We start from the raw sequence: 16,670 nt of genomic DNA on the forward strand, positions 1-16,670 counted from the left end.
GGCTATTGGGCAGAAAAGTGAAAAGCTTGGAAGGCTATATAATTAAGGCCACTAATTTTAAAGCAGGTAAGATAAGTCAGGAAGGTTTTTTTAGTTTTAAGATTTTTGACCATATCTAAGGAATTGATAAGGAATGGAATTATTCCTGGGAATTTATACTAGTCTACTGTCTGAAGATGAAGATTTCCTTAAAGAGGTAGGAGATATTCTAATAAAAGCAGGCATTTCTACAGAGAAACTAAATATTACAATTAAATCCAGGAATTCTATTTCATCTGTGAGTACGGCTAAGGCCACGCCCATTGTGGTAAACAGATACCATAGGCCCCAAAATGGCATTTTCTCTAGACATAAGCTATATCCCCCAGAAGAACAACATGAGGAGACTTGGCTCTGACAGGGAAGAATGAGTCTGACCCCGTGGAAAGCCCCTGAGCCAGACAAAGTGATGAGACTGACAGAGCACCTAAGGGAGATAGCTGCAGTGGCAGTAAGTAACCTAAGGCATGGCTCCATGTTAACTGGCAATAATATATACCAATTTTAGCTGAGATGTGTTAAGAAGAACAGGGCTTGGGGCATATGTAAAACAAATTTAGTGTTACATATGCTTATTAGGGCCAATGATACACCAATAAGAGTTACAACCACTATTCCTCACCACAGTTGTCTGTGGATGACTGATAGTGAGAACAGATGGCTGATTAAGGACAAAGAAGTAACACAAATCAAAAAGCATACTAATGATCCTACACATGCTAAATCATAGAAAATAGGAAGCACTTACTTTGGAAGTAGTGTCAGAAGTTGGAGTTATGCAATGGAGAGTAGCATTAGACTGGGATCAATCTGACACACGGATCCAAGAAGCAACTGGTGTTACCCAAAGCATTGCACTCAATAGCCATGAATGTCTTACATTATGATTTTGGTCATATGGGCAAAGAAGAGACCCTAGAACTAGTAAGAAACTGATTTTACTGGCCTGAAATGGCTGTCGATGTCACCAAGAGGTACAGATCTTGTAACAGATGTACACCAAGGAAAAAAAAAAAGACTGTCCATCACTTGCACAAAAAACTTTTGACCTAGGCATAGGCTCTGACAGTGATGTATCCACTGAAGAATTTTTTTTGGAGACAATCAAGGTTAAATGACTGGCCTAGGGTCACACGGCTAGTAACTGGATTTGAACTCAGGGCCTCCTGACTGTGAGGCCAGTACTCTATCCAGTGTGCCACCTAGTTGTTCCTCAAGAATTTTTTAATGGTTTTATTAAATTCATTTACCTAAGCTATTTAGGGGCAGCTAGGTGGCACAGTAGATAGCATGCCTGTCCTAGAGTGGGAAGTACCTAATTTCAAATCCATCCTCACACACTTACTAGCTGAGTGATCCTGGGTGAGTCACTTAAATCTGTTTGCCTCAGTTTCCTTACCTGTAAAATAAATTGGAAAAAGAAATGACAAACTACTCCAGTATCTTTGCCAAGAAAACCCCAAATGGGGTTACAAAAAGTCGAACACAACCGAAAAGACTAAAACAAGAACCTAATCTATTTATAATATAAAATGTAAAACATTTTAGTAAAAAAAAAAAACCAACAACAACAACAACAACAAAAACCTCTGGAAATACTGGAGTTTTTTCACCCACACAATAGTGCAGGTGTGCAGGTCTCCCAACCAGCAGAGATAGCCCTTTCTAATCGAACATTGGACTTGAAACATTAAGCATATGTGTACAACCACACATAAACACATTAACATATTACATACAGATCAAAGCAATGGTTGGTGCATTTTAGTCATAGCAAAATAAACTGAGGTTATAACTGGAATGAGGTAAAGGGGATGAAGAACCCTGCATCTGTGTGCGGTGAGGGAAAGTTACACATTCTCTTCAGGTGAATCTGAAAAATTCTTTTAGAGGAAGTGAGTTTTCAGCACTCGTATGAGACGCTAACCTCAAGTGTATTAATCACAAATTAGATGCACTTCTCATGAAGGTAGATGAGTTTTGTAACTTCTTTATCTCAGCAAATAAAACAAACTCAAAATATATCTTTACTAGGATAATTTTCTAAATTTGAATCTTATTTTATAATTTCTCTGATTTACCTTGACAGTTGTGATGAAGGGGAAAGTCAGAAGAACAGATTGCTGTGATTGTAAAATTAGTAACAAAGGTCAAAAATATTTTCTTCCCTTTACAAGTCAGCTTCTGTTCAATACTTTAATCATCTCCTATCTCAAAGTTTAATTTGGGGCATTAAAAATTTTACTTAATTACATTGGCATAGCATAACAAATCCTATGCCTTTTAAAAATGATATATTTTCAGTTTGATATTAATATCAAAGAAAAAAATCTTTCCACTTCAGCCATTTTCCATCTTTTCTATTACTATTGGCATCACCTCCATCCTTCTGTGGACTCGACATCTTATTTAACCTTTTATCCTTTACTTTGTAAGCTTCTCTGTATCCAAATCATGCCACTTGATCCTTAGTAACATCTCTTAGGTCTCTCTCTTCCTTTCTAGTAAGGACATTAAGTGGTGGAATAAATAGAGCACTGCGCCTGGAGTCAGGAAGACCTGAATTCAAATCTGATCTTAGACACTTACTAGCTGTGTGACCCTGGGCAAGTCACAACTTCTGTTTGCCTCAGTTTCCTCAACTGTAAAATGGGGCGGTAATAGCACCTACCTCCCAAAGTTGTTGTGAAGATTAAATGAGATAATATTTGTAAAATCACTTAATGCAACACTTGGCACATATTAGGTGAGGTGCTTAATAAATATTTGCTCCCTTCCCCATTTTGATCACCAGTTGTCTTTAGACTACAATGAACTCAATACATAGATTACTGTATCTCTAGGTCATACTTCGGGCTATACTATGTGCTGTCACTAAAATAGCCTACCGAACACCACATCCATTTCATTGTCTAATCTCTTCAATCTATTTAAATACTTGGGGAATTTTGAAAGAATTAAAAACTCCAATCCATCAGATGGACTCAACTATGATTCCAGAAGTCTGATAATGAAGTATACTACCTACCTCTTCACAAAAAGGTGATAGATTCAAGATGTAGAATGACAAATGGATTTCCAGACAGTACCAATGTAGGAAATTGTTTGTTTGACTATGCATATTTGACACAAGATTTTTTTGATATGTTTTCCCAGTAAAAAGGGAGAGTTGGAACGGGGCAGGGAGTGGCTGGAAATAAATATATCTTCCCCCTCACCAAAAAAAGAAAAGGAAGACGATCATTGAAGCATTTTTTTAAATGCACAAGAATCATAAAGAAGGTGGTGTAGTAGGAGGGACATTGGATTTAAAATTTTAATGTCTATATTGAATCCCAGATCTAAGTCCCTCCCTCTATGCCTTGTAATATGACTTAATATCTCTGGGTCTCAAATTTCCTCATCTATAAAAGAAGACGGTTGTACCAGATGGTCTCTAACATTCCCATCTAACTCAAAATTCTTATAATCCAAGGTCTTTGTTGAGATGGAAACAATTTTGATTTAGTTAAACGGATTTTACTTCAGTTGATCACACTAATCAGCTTTCAATTATTCAAAGTGACTGAAAAAAAGAATAGTATGAATTATGCTTGTCCATATGCATTCACCTTCCATATCCTCTGCTTACCTTTAAGTGTACTTTGGAATTGGGTGTATCTGACACTCCAGAATTTAACTAATTTAAGCAATAACAAGGAGGCAACACCATAAACTAACTCAGGAGACTTTGAGAAACTACCCAGCTTCCCTGTTCTGCACCTTTACTGGGGATAGATAGCATCACCTTAGGCTGATGTGAAGCACTATCCTAAACAAAATTAGGTTTTGTCTCTTTGCATTGAGGATTTTTATCTGTTCAATCCTTTTGTTCTCTTGATGTCAGGCTTAGGATCATAGAATAATTGTGGTAGAGTTAGAAGAAACATTTGAGGTCACTTAGTGCAGCTCCCTCACTTTACAGATGAGGAAATTGAAGCCCAGATGAGTCAGGTATTCAAGGTCACACAACTAGTAAGTGACAGGTCAGGAATTCAAATTCAGGCCCCATAATTCCAAGCTTAAGACTTGAATTTCAGTGTTCTTTCCACTAAACAGTTATAACCATTTTTGTTGTAGAGGCCTTCCTGGTAGTTGAGCAGGGAAGGGAGGGAAGGGAGAAGAAATTTTATGGAAACAAAAAAATTCCTAATTGGAGAAAGCTTAAAAAGAGATAGTGATAATGACAACAAAATTAAGTAATCCATGAACTTTGATTCTAAAACAAAATTGTAATTAACTTGTAATTGAGAATAACCAAGTTCATTGGCACTGATTGCTTAATGAAATTTCCAAAAGTAGATCTAAAATATATTCATTGAGTAGCCTTAGTCCTAGAAAAATCTTGTTCAATTATCAGGAATAAAAACCTCAAATATTAGGCTCATTCTTAGTAATGCAAAAAAAAAAAAAAATCAGGCCTAATCTGTCTATGCAGATATTTTACACTAAGAAAGTAAATTGGTTAAAAAATGTATATCGTTTAGATCATGATATGCAGCTATATATACAGTTCAATATGTGGATCCACCTGTACGTATAACTCAAGAAAACAAAACAAAACAACAACAAAAAACCCACTGTAGATAGGCAGTCAAATAATATAAGGATCATTATACCCACTTTACACATAAATTACAACAAAGCTTAGATAGGGTAATGGTTTGCCCATGATCTCCCAGAAAGTGTAAGAGCTAGGAATCAGATTCATAGGCATCATGGTATAGGATCTATGGAGTCAGAGGACCTATGCTCAGATCCCATTTCAAGCAAAAATCTCACACTGTACCTTGTTTGGACATGTCTCCACCTCACTGGCACTTGGTTTGCTCATTTGTAAAATGATGAGTTAGACTACATAGATTCTGAACCACGATCCAACTCTAGAGCCATTCTGACTCCATGTCCAAGACTTCTTCAGTTATTTCACACTGCCTCCAACTCAAATAGCTTATTGCTACCCTCAAGCAACAAAACAAAAAAAAAAATGAGAACAAGGTTCCTAGTACAATGTTTGTTGAATTTAGTTGAGTGCTTAGATTTAAAAAAATTAAATTGCTGGATTTGATATATAATTTCTTGAAGGACATTATAAGCTGTTTTTATTTTTCTAAACTTTCAGTAAATCTCTCTTCTTTGCTTGGCAGTTTGATCACACTATTCTCTTGCTCAATTAACACTAGTGCCCCCTCCCCCATTGCTTTTTAGGATCAAATATAAACTCATGTGTTTGACATTTAAAGCTCTTCACAACTTGCATCTGTTATCTTTCTACCCTATGATACTTGATTTCCCCTTTGCCCACTCTACAATCCAGTGAAACAGACCTTTGGCCATTCTATTTCCTGTATCCATGGCACAGGCTGTTCCACAGACCTGGAAAGCATCCTCTCTTCACTGCCACTCTTAAAATCTCTAGTTTCTTTTGAAACGGCTTCTAGACTACTTCCTCCACGATTGGAGCAATCAACAAGAGCTATCTTAGTGAAGGACATGGTGCTAGATGCTGGGGAAACAAGTGCAACCCCTACTCACGTGGAGGCTGATTTTCCCTTGACCTTCCAGTCCCTAGTACTTCCCTTCGAAAATTACTTTTTTTCTATTTCTGGAACAGTTGTATATACTTATCTTTATACTCATTTATATTTGTTGATAGAATATATGTGTGTGTATATATATATATATATATATATATATAGAGAGAGAGAGAGAGAGAGAGCAGAAACTGTTTCATTTTGTCTTTGTATCCCTAGCACCTAGAACAATGCCTAGTATATAGTAGTAGCCACTTGATAAATGCTTTTTGTTTAATTGGAGAGGTAGGTGACTATGGGCACATGGTGTTGTATATGCTGTCCAAAATGATTGCTGGTTGGTTGGTTTTGCTAGATTGTGTTTCTTTGTTACAAGGAAAGGCTTATTGCATAGGATTTGGAAAGGGAGAGGATAATATCCCCAAATAACTGTGATATAAAAACAAAAAGCATCATTAAAATTTTAATTAAAAAATGAACATTCAATTGAGGTTGATGAGTACCTCCCCTTTTGGGAGAGTAGGTTTTCAACATGGAGTTAAGTGTATATATCTCACTATCTCATTTCATCAGAAAACTCAATTCATCTAGTTCATTAGAGGTTCTATTAGATTACTTATGATCTCTGATGAGACTGGCTTTGTTCTGAAACATAAACATGCACATGTAAATATAATATTACAGATAGATACATACATGTATGTATATGCATGTGTGTATATGTAAATGTGTGTATGTGTGTATGTATGTATGTATGTAGTGGGAGGATACTATGTCATCTATCTGTGTATGCTAAACCTCAGAGAGGTTAAATGATTTGCCTAGGGTTACACAGTTAGTAAGAAGCAGTGCCTCAGCTCTCTGAATGCTGCAATCTAGGCCATGCTTCCTTCTCTTTCACCACTAGGGGCAAGGAGAACTGCATTAGATATTACTAGAGGTACCTGGATTTAAGGACAGCTAGCATAAGTCCAGAAAATGTTGTTTATATTTCTTTGGCAGTCAACAAAATAATATATTTGTCCTCATGACAGTAGGGCTGGTGAAGGAAATTTGTTTGCTCTCCGGGTTTCATTCATAAATCCCCAAAGAGCTGATGGAAGTTACATCACATACAGTTCTCTCTATTCATGTTCAGGAGTCATGGGCATAAAACTGTCACATGGCAAAAAGGTTTTAACAGTGGGAAAGAAGACTGGTCTGTTCACCCATATTAAGAATCAGCAGCTTAATGGCATAGCTGGAGGCCGTCCCAGGCATTTAATTCACCTTACAAAGAAGAAACTGCTTTTGTGATACCATCCAACGCTGAATTGCTTATAAATGGTCTCAGCTAGAATTTCAGCTACAAGTTCAAAGTCAAGGTCTCTGTTTACAATGGTAGAGGGAGGTCAGATCCTGATGGCACTAAAAACCAGAAACATCACATTAAAGCATTTACCCAGTCAATGCTGTTGATGTTAGGATATTAGAGTACAATGTACAACCACTGTACTAATAATTAATGTCTATTTGAACTCTAATAAAGTAGCTCATAAATAAAATTGTTCTGAAATGACCATAACTATTTAGTCAGGAATACCTGATTTAAAGTACATGTAAAGTTCAGCCTATATCTTTTGCCCAGAAGGGACAATTGCCATGGCTGACACACAAATTAAATCTAAGATCATAAATTGTCTCAATTTTGACATAGGGAACCACTTTCTTCATAGAGCACTCCACTGGAAGATATGATTTGAATCTGTGATCCTGGTTTTATGATGAATGATTTTAGATCGTCATTTAACACTCTTGGGTCTCTTTTTTCCTTAACTATAAAAGGGGATTGGGTAATACCTTATGGTCAAGAGTTCTAATAAAAAGTTAATTTTTGGCACCTCAAATCCAGCCCACACTCACTCTCAGGATAGTAATGAACCACATTAATGAATTTGCAAAAGAAAAAATAAATATGTCTGTTTCCTAATCAATACTTTCCTTCTTAACTTGATAAACTTCAGACTCCTCAACTTGACATTCAAGGCCTTCTACAGTCTGGCCCATTCTATCTGCTTGAAATTATAATACTGCTTTCCTCAGTGCTGTAGGCACACATTTAATTAATATGATATCAGCCCTGATGGTTCTGAGAGACCAAGATGTGTATCCTCAGTACCTAATCTAAGAAATGAAAATGCCATTAGGCTGCCTATTTCAGAGAGCCAGAGAAGGTAGTTTGCTCTGTAATGGAGAAATTCTTAAAGCCAAAATAATTTCTTTTTAAAAACATAGATTTTTGTTGTTATCTTCTTTTTATATCGCTTATATTCCTCCCTATGTTTCTCTTCAATCCCCACCCAGAAAACCATCACTTATAATAAGAATAAAAAAGATAAGAAGAATATGTGTATGTGTGTGTGGGGGGGAGAGTTCAGCAAGAACCAATCAACATATTGAAAAATGATGTCATTATATGAAATGTTAACCACTCTTTGAGGGAGCAAAGAGAAGGGTCTTTTCATATCTTTTCTCTGGGACTAAGTTTGTCTTATAATTTCACAACATTCAGTTTTGATTGTTTTGTGCTATTGTTGATTCCATCTATATTGTTGGGGTCATTGTATATCGGGGGCTTTGGGATTCTGCTTACTTTACTCTTTTCATCATATTCATTGTTTCTTAGATCATAGTAATATTCCATTATATTAATGTACCATAATTTATTTAGTCATTCCCCCAATTGATAGGCATCTTTTATTTCCAGTTCTTTGCTACCACAAAAATAATTGTTCTACAAATCTTGGTGTATATGGAGACTTTCCTTTTATCAGTAACTTCTTTGTGGTATATACCTAGAATGGAATCTCTGGGTCCAAGTATATGTATGTTTAATCACTTTATTTGCATAATTCCAAATTCCAAATTGTTAGTATATCCATCTTTCCAACCCCCAATCCTGCAATGTTAAATAGCCTTATCTTTTGATCTCTTTGAAAATGTGTTGAGTGTGAGGTAAAACTTCAAGGCTGTTTTGTTATATTTCTCTTGTTATTAATGATTTGGGGCATATTTTTATATTTTAAATATATTTAATTTTTCAATGAATAAAAAATCCGTTTTCTTACCCACTCACCTTCCTCATTAAAAAAGTAAAAACAAAATCTTTGTAACATGTGTGCATAGTCAAATAAAACAACTTCCCATATTAGCTGTGTCCAAATACTACATGATTCATTCTCTGAGTCCATCACCTCTGTGGCGAGGTGATGATATAGCTTGCTATATCATTGGTCCTCTGGAAACATAGCTGGTCATGCTGACCACAGCTCTTGGGGATTTCAAAGTTGTTTATCTTTTTATTTTTCTGTAATGTTTTTCCTGGTTCTGTTCAATTCACTCTGCCATAATTATGTCTTCCCAGATTTCTGTGAATCTGTCCCTTTCACCATTTCTCATAAAACAGCAGTATCCCATCACATTAACATGCTTTCATTTGATTAGCAGTGCTCTAATTGGTGGGCATCTACTTTGTTTCAAGTTGTTTGCCACTATAAAAATAGCTACTATATAACTTTGTGCACAAATACACATCATTTTCTTTTTTTGATAGGGAGCGTTCTTTAATATCATTGTGAATAATTTAAATTGTTCTTTTTGAGAACTATTTGTTCATATGCTTAACCACTTATCTATTGGCAAAATTGTCATTTTGAGGTTGTATCAATCCATCAATAGCATTTCTTAAGTACCTACTAAGTAAAAAGTACTTATTAAACACTAGGAATACAAAGAACAGAAGAATCTCTGCTCTTAAGTCTTAACAGAAGAAGCAACAAGTACAACAAATACACGTCAGTATATAACACCCTTTTACTATCTACCCCACATTGAATGATGGCTTCTGCTCTAACATAACTCCCCATTTCTAGAGAACACAGCCAACATGGCAGGCCAGCATAGCAGTACTTTTGTGGGCCTTGGTCAATATAGGAACTGGGTGATGTAAAAACTTCATCAGATTCTACATTTTATCTGTATTTTATGTCATTTCTTGAAGAATGTGCAGATCATCATATCATCATGGACTTATGCAAAATCCAGAATTTATTGCAAATACAAGGAAATTAGCATCCCAAAGACATGTGGCATAGCTTTCCAATTCAAAGATCCCAGAGAGAAGCGCAAGCCTATTAAAATATTCAGAACCCAAAAGCCACAGAGCAGATGAAATTCCAGAAGAACATCTGGTTTTACAGGAAACTGAAGAGTTTTCTCCTGAGAATGAATAGAGCAGATGGCATTGCTTTAACTGCTTCTCTAGCATTTTCTGGGGGAGGAATCTATCTATATGTGCAGATCTTTGCCATTTTAATGGGTATGATTCTGCTTCTGTAATTTATATTATCTCAGGAGACAGGAAGTATATCATATACATTTTGTTTACTCAAACAAATCACTAAATTGGTAGAACTTTCCATGAACCCCCCCCCCCAAAAGCTCACTTACAAATCATTTAGAGGAGAATTTCATAAAATGACTCAGTTTCAAGAAGCAGATCATATAAAGAAACAGATGTACTTTCAAGGAACAGTTTATGCCTATGTGAGCAAAGTCATATTACTTCTGACTAGCAAGCATAGTTAATTTGTGAAGTACAAGAAAAGGCAGATACACATTTCCAGGTGCCACTGTTTCCTAGAACAGGTGAGACCACACCCTCTCAAGTTATCTAGGGGAAAAGTCAGGTAGCCAGACAGTGTTTTATCTTCCAGAACCTGGCACATAGATAATGGAGCCTTATCTAACTCAATGGTCATATAGTACATATTTGTACTGATTGCAAAGCTGTTACAAAATGTTCTTCAAGGAACCAAAGGCCATTTGCAAGACATGATCGTTTTTTGCTGACAATACTTGAACAGAATAAATAAAATATAAATGAGATATAATAGATAGAGTGCTAGATTTGAAAGTCAAGAAAATGAGTTAAAATCCTGCCTCTGACATTTGCTAGCTGTGTGACCATGGGCAGGTCATTTAACCTCTCTGTTCCTCAGTTTCCTCATAAGCAAAATGGGGATTACAATAGCTGCCTAAGTGCCAGACACTGTGCTAAATCCCTAACAATTATTATCTTGTTTCATTCTCACAATAGCCCTGGGCTATAGGTGCCCTTTTCTCGCCACTTTACAGACCAGGAAATGGAAGCAAACAGAGGTTAAATGACCTTCCAGGGTCACACAGCTAGTAACTATCTAAGGCTAGATTTAGATGTAAGTCTTCCTAACTCTAGGCCCAGTACTCTTTACACTGTACCACCTAGGATAATAATTTCTGTAGTACCTACCTCATAGAGTCATTGAGAGGGTCAAACGATAGGGCATATTGAGCATTGTGCAAACTGCAAAGTGCTATATAACTGTCTGTTTTAAATATTATTATATAATTGTTAATATTGTTATTGGTTGATGGACTGTTGAGGATCTTCATGGGAAAGGAATGAAGGTGAAATAAATCATACTTAAACTCAGGTTCTGAGAGTACTAGTCACATATACACACGTGTGTTGCGTTACTTGCTATCATATTCCTTGCCTTCTCAATGGGTGGAAGAGAGGCTGGAAGGAGGAAGAGAATATGGAACTCAAAACTTAAAAAAAATGTTAAAAATAAATAAGTAATGAATTATTAATTATTTACTTTTTAACTGAAAAGCATTTTTTTTCACATATTTCTCTCCTTCCCTCTCCACTGAGGAAGTGGGTAGAAAAGACGAACAAAACTCTTTTTTTGAAAATGTATTTTATTTTTAATTTATAGAATAAAGCAAGCATTTCCATAACATAGTACAATAAAAAAGATGATTGCATATGAACTGCAAATCTATTATGTACAATTTGTTATTCCCTTTAAATACATAATAAAGTTATCATGTAAATATATTTTTTCCTTTCTTTTCTTCCCTCCTCCTTTCCCACCCTAGAGATGGCTACCATTAGACACAAATAGGTATGTATATGTAAAATTATTCTATATATACTTCTATTTATCAGTTCTTTCTCTGTATGTAAATAGCATCTTTCTTCATATTCTTTATTTGAAAAAAGTGTGTATGTAATCTGCTAAAATTACACTGTTTAGAGTACCTCACAGAAAGAATTTCTACCAGTCCCATCCATAATGTGACATTATATTCCCTCAGCTCTAAGTCCATATTTCTAAGGTAAGAGAGTATTGTTTGTAGTAAAGCATATTCTCAGATGACACATCCATTTCCATTCCACACAAATTCCTTCAAATACCTAATTGCAAGAGAACAAAGAAACTATGTTAAATCAAGGATAAATGAGAATACATGGACACAGAATGAGTTTCAACCATATTTTAATATGAAGTGAACAATGGAAAGGGAAGCTGAAGGAGAATAGGATTAAGGGGAAGAAAGAAAACTAATGGAAAGAGAAATAAAGACAGAAATATTGGTTGAGAAGAAACTTAGGGAGAAGGATTCTTATTGGCATGCTGTCCTACCATTTCAATGGGAGTGAAAGAAATAGTTGGCAGTAACACAGAGAAATGACAAATTAGAAGGACGCTGCAGGGTGAGGTTGGCTGGATACAATACTTCAGTGGATCTGGGATCTGATCCTTGCAGGTATGTCCTCCAAAGATATGCGACTTCTCTGTGCTATTTTATCTGGTATCTGTTGTCCCATTCGTTTTTGCTCCTTGACCTAAACATGCCAGGAGGCTGAATGCTGTGGAAAGGAAAGAAGGAGCACTGAATCTGAAGTCAGAGGACCTGGGTTTGAAGCCTACTTCTGCTACTTGCTACCTGTGTGACTTTGGACAAGCCACTCAAATACTCTGGGTCTCAGTTTCCTCACCTGTGAAATAAAGAATTTAGCCTAAATGTCTTCTAAGATCCGTTCCAGTTCTCAATGCTATTGTTCCTTAAATATTTCAAGGAGAAACAGCCCAACGCACTGAATGCCTTTCTGTAAGACAGAGGTTCTTATCTTAGGGTCTATAAACTTAAATATATATATGTATTTATATATGTGTATTTAATATATATATAAATAAATATATATATATAATATATAAATATAATAAATATATAAATATAAAGTCTATAAACTTAAATATATATTTATATATTTAATATATAAAATAAATATATAAATGAAAATATAATAAATAAATAAAATATATATTTATATATATATTTATACACACACACATATATATATAGCTCTATTTCAATATAATTTGTGTCTTTTGTCATCCTCTATATACCCTTTTATACATTTAAAATGTTATTTTGAGGGCTCCATAGGCTTTACCAGACTGCCAAAGAGGTCTACGGCATTAAATACGTTAAAAACTCCTGCTCTAGAAGAAAATATTCCTTGTGTTCTACATGCAATTTTGAAAGCCACTTTATACTTATATGTATCCTCCACATAAGTGAGTCTTTAGTATCTATCAACTACTTGATTATGTAGCCCTGTCTGCTGAAAAGAGGGAATGAAAGATGATGGGAGTTGGAAACTGAGGAGAGGAGCCTAGGAGGTACAGAATCATGCCAGTAATAGCAGTCAGTGAATTATAGGTGAAGGTGTGGCTACCTGGAGCTGAAAATAATCATAAGAGGTTGGATCATTGCCTGGCTCACTACCCCGCGCTGACCAATGATCTGCTAGGACAGAATTTTTTTTTCTTTTACTGATTGTTACCATTATTGGTGCTTGTTGAATTTATGCCCTCTCACTTCCACCCCACTCATTGATTCCAGTTATTCTTGAGTCTTATTGATTTACTCTACATGCTATTATAATGGGTTTTGTCCCCAGGAAAAAAAAGTGAAGTTAATTTTTATTGCATTGTAAAGGAATGTTTGCTCTAATAGTTTACATGTAATTGGGAAAGGACAAAAGGACCCATCACCATAGACTTAACAGAGCTTATATTGAAGTGAGTGCTCTCTCTCTCTCTCTTTCTCTCTCTCCATATTTATATATAATATTATATACATATTATATATTATATATGTATATAATATGTTATATATTATATACAATATAATATGTGTGTGTATCCCTCTCTTTGTCCCTGTCGTTGTGTTTGTTTCTCTCTCTCTCTCCTCTGTCAGTCTATCTCTGTCTCTCCCTCCCTATCTCCCTCCTCTCTCTTTCCTCTCTCTCTCTCTCTCTCTGTCTCTTTCCATCTCTATGTATCTCTCTCTTTCTCACTTTGTCTCTTTATCAGGGAGCTCTCTATACCAATTAACTCACATATTTAGTCCCTTTCTAGTCTCTCTGAATCTAAAATGGTAGTTCATCATTGGTCTGATGCTGACACACATAGACCCACAGATTGTGATCTACCTGTAGACCTTGCCCCCTTGGACATGCAACCCATGCATTCACTGGACTAAGGCTTTCCAAAGAGCTTCCCACCAGCTAGGGAAGAAATTATGCCTTGGCAACCCTGGCAGACATTCTCTTTCTAGTTCCAGTGAAAGAATCTATTGCCCAGTCATCCAGAAGGACCCCTGTTGCTGATCAGGGCAATATAGACAGCTTGCAGCCATGCTAACTTGTCATCTATTACTCTATTAAAAGTTATATGAACATATATATGTGTGTGTATATATATATGTGTATATATATATATACACATATATATGTATGTGTGTGTGTGTATATATATATATATATACACACATATGTGTGTCTCTGTAAAATCAAATCAAGACAGATGCCTCTCATGGGGCAAGAAGGGTTATCCTGATCCAAGTCAGCAACAATACTAATGTGCTTCATGTCTATGTTTTTGGGTGAAAACTCTCAGTAGAATGAAGAAATTACACAATGCAGGAGAAAGAACTACTAATAGTTAAGATAACACCTAAGGTTTGGTACTATCCCCTAAAGAGGTGGTACAGAGCCCACAGTAATCCAATTAGATCCTAAGAATCTGGAATACCTCCAACATACTAGAAAAGTAAACCAGCAGCAGATAAAGAGGGTGCTGTTTTTCTGCAGGTCCACTTTTTTCCACTCTTTATTTCCCAGATCCCAGCAATCAGTAAGCAGGTGCTATCTCTTGAGAGCTAAAGTAAGTTCCACCTACCTCCCCATTTCCAGCCTCCTATGTAAGTGATATTGCTACTGAAGAATTTCAGTCACTCAAGCCTGACTAGGCTACTAACAAAACTGCTTTGAGAGAAACAAGAAGCATGCCTGCAGGTTCAGGAACCTGCCATCCAAGCAGGAAAAAGCCACTTGGCAGAGGGAAGAACATGGTTCTATTGGTTGTTACATCTGTCATTCAGTGCATATGCCCTCCCTGAGAAGGTTGTCTGGGCAGTACTATAGTTATATTGGCCTAGGAAGAGGAAGACACATGAGGATGTTTAAGAAATTCCACACCATTATTTGAGAAATGTGGTGGCCCTGTCTGGCATGAGGTTACCGATACTTTCACTTCAGTCAAGTTTATCCCAAGGTGAAGGACCTCATAGGGAAGCCATGACCCTGTACCTCTTCTCCCAGTCATGGACCCTTAACACACCACAACATCCCTGGGTGACTCTAATAATGCATTTGATCACACCGCTGACATGCCAAGGGAATGACTCCATTCTAGTCCGTGTGGACATGCATGTAAACATGCCACTCCCCTTATACTTTCTCCCCAATTCTAGCAGATACTGTATAACTTACTCCTCAGCAAAGGCTGGTTGCATGTCCTCCTACCATGCATGATATCAGATTAGGGCTCTAAATCTGTGTCATAGCTCGGAATGACCCTAGTTACCACTCTTACAGTTCAAGATTACCTAGCTTTCCAAATGAGGTACATAATCACTCAATAGATCTTGACATCATTATTCAAACAGACTATAAATACATCCATACAATACATATATATATATATATATATACATACACACACACACACATATATGAAAAATGCCTATTGTCCATACTATGATATGTAGTTGGTTGAAGATCCCATAGAGTTAACCAGACAAACGCTATAGACTAAAAAAAAAAAAAAAGCTTAGCCTAAACTGAACAAGAGGAATGAATGAAATTTCCTTCAGCAAACTGTGCAGAGTTTTCAATGACCCCAGCCTCATCCCTGAAATATTTTCCCATGTTGTCAATACCAATATCCTTCTGGTGATGTTTAATGGCTATGAGTCATGGAACATTACAATCTATGATAAATTGACATGGTGGATCATCCAAAGGTCAATGGAGAGGCACATGGTGGATATAGACTATAACACTATCCAAATAAGCAATCACTCAGAAGTGATATAAAGGTTGACAAAAAGTATGATCATGAATTATTATCATTATGTTTGCTATTATTGTGTACATTTTATAGATGAATAAATAGGCTAAAAGAGGTTCAGAAACTTGACCAAACAGTTATAACAAGATTCAAACTCAGAACTTCCGACTCCCAAGTCCAATGCTCTGTCTTGTATTCCACCTAGCTGGACTAAATGACCTCTAAGGTCCTTTACAACTCTGACAGTCTATATGGTTCTGCTGTCTAAAGAAAGGACAGATTTTGGTCTCAGTGTACCTGAGTTCTTGCTTTAGCTTCACCTCTTATTAGTTCTGTGACTTTGGGCATGTTGCCTTTCTCAAAATCCTTTATTTCAAAGGTACCACAGAGATGATACTATCTTGTCAAGTTATCAATAAGCATTGATTAAGTGCCAGGCACTGTGCTAAGTCCTGGGGATAAAAAGAAAGATAGGAATAGCCCTGCCTTCAAGGGGGCAATTCAGTGAGGCTGACAACTTGGAAACAGCTATGGACTATCAACATAAATACAGACAAATTTTAGAGAACCTTAGAGGGGAGGCACTAGCATTAAGGTAGAACAGGAAAAATTTCTTGCAAAATATGGGATTTTAGCTGGGATATGAAGGAAGGCAGGAGGTGGAGACAAGGAGGGAAAGAATTCTGGGAAAATGGAATAGCCTATCTACCCTATTTAGCAATAACTCTACTGTTATAGTTTCTATAACCAAGAAATAATTTCATCT

At 36.2% G+C, this 16,670-nt stretch overlaps 1 protein-coding gene across 1 annotated transcript in view; it reads left to right on the forward strand.

Annotated features, from left to right (window-relative positions):
- The first annotated feature begins 406 nt into the window (after nt 1-406).
- LOC114049458 (mitogen-activated protein kinase kinase kinase 21-like) overlaps nt 407-16,670 on the forward strand; it is a 108,638-nt gene continuing 92,374 nt past the window's right edge. The window contains 1 exon segment of the mRNA XM_027870707.1: nt 407-490. Within this exon segment, the coding sequence (XP_027726508.1) occupies nt 407-490 (84 nt within the window).

Source organism: Vombatus ursinus, unplaced genomic scaffold (genome assembly GCF_900497805.2).
Source record: "Vombatus ursinus unplaced genomic scaffold, bare-nosed wombat genome assembly UNPS02014798.1, whole genome shotgun sequence".
Classification (NCBI taxonomy): Eukaryota; Metazoa; Chordata; class Mammalia; order Diprotodontia; family Vombatidae; genus Vombatus; species Vombatus ursinus.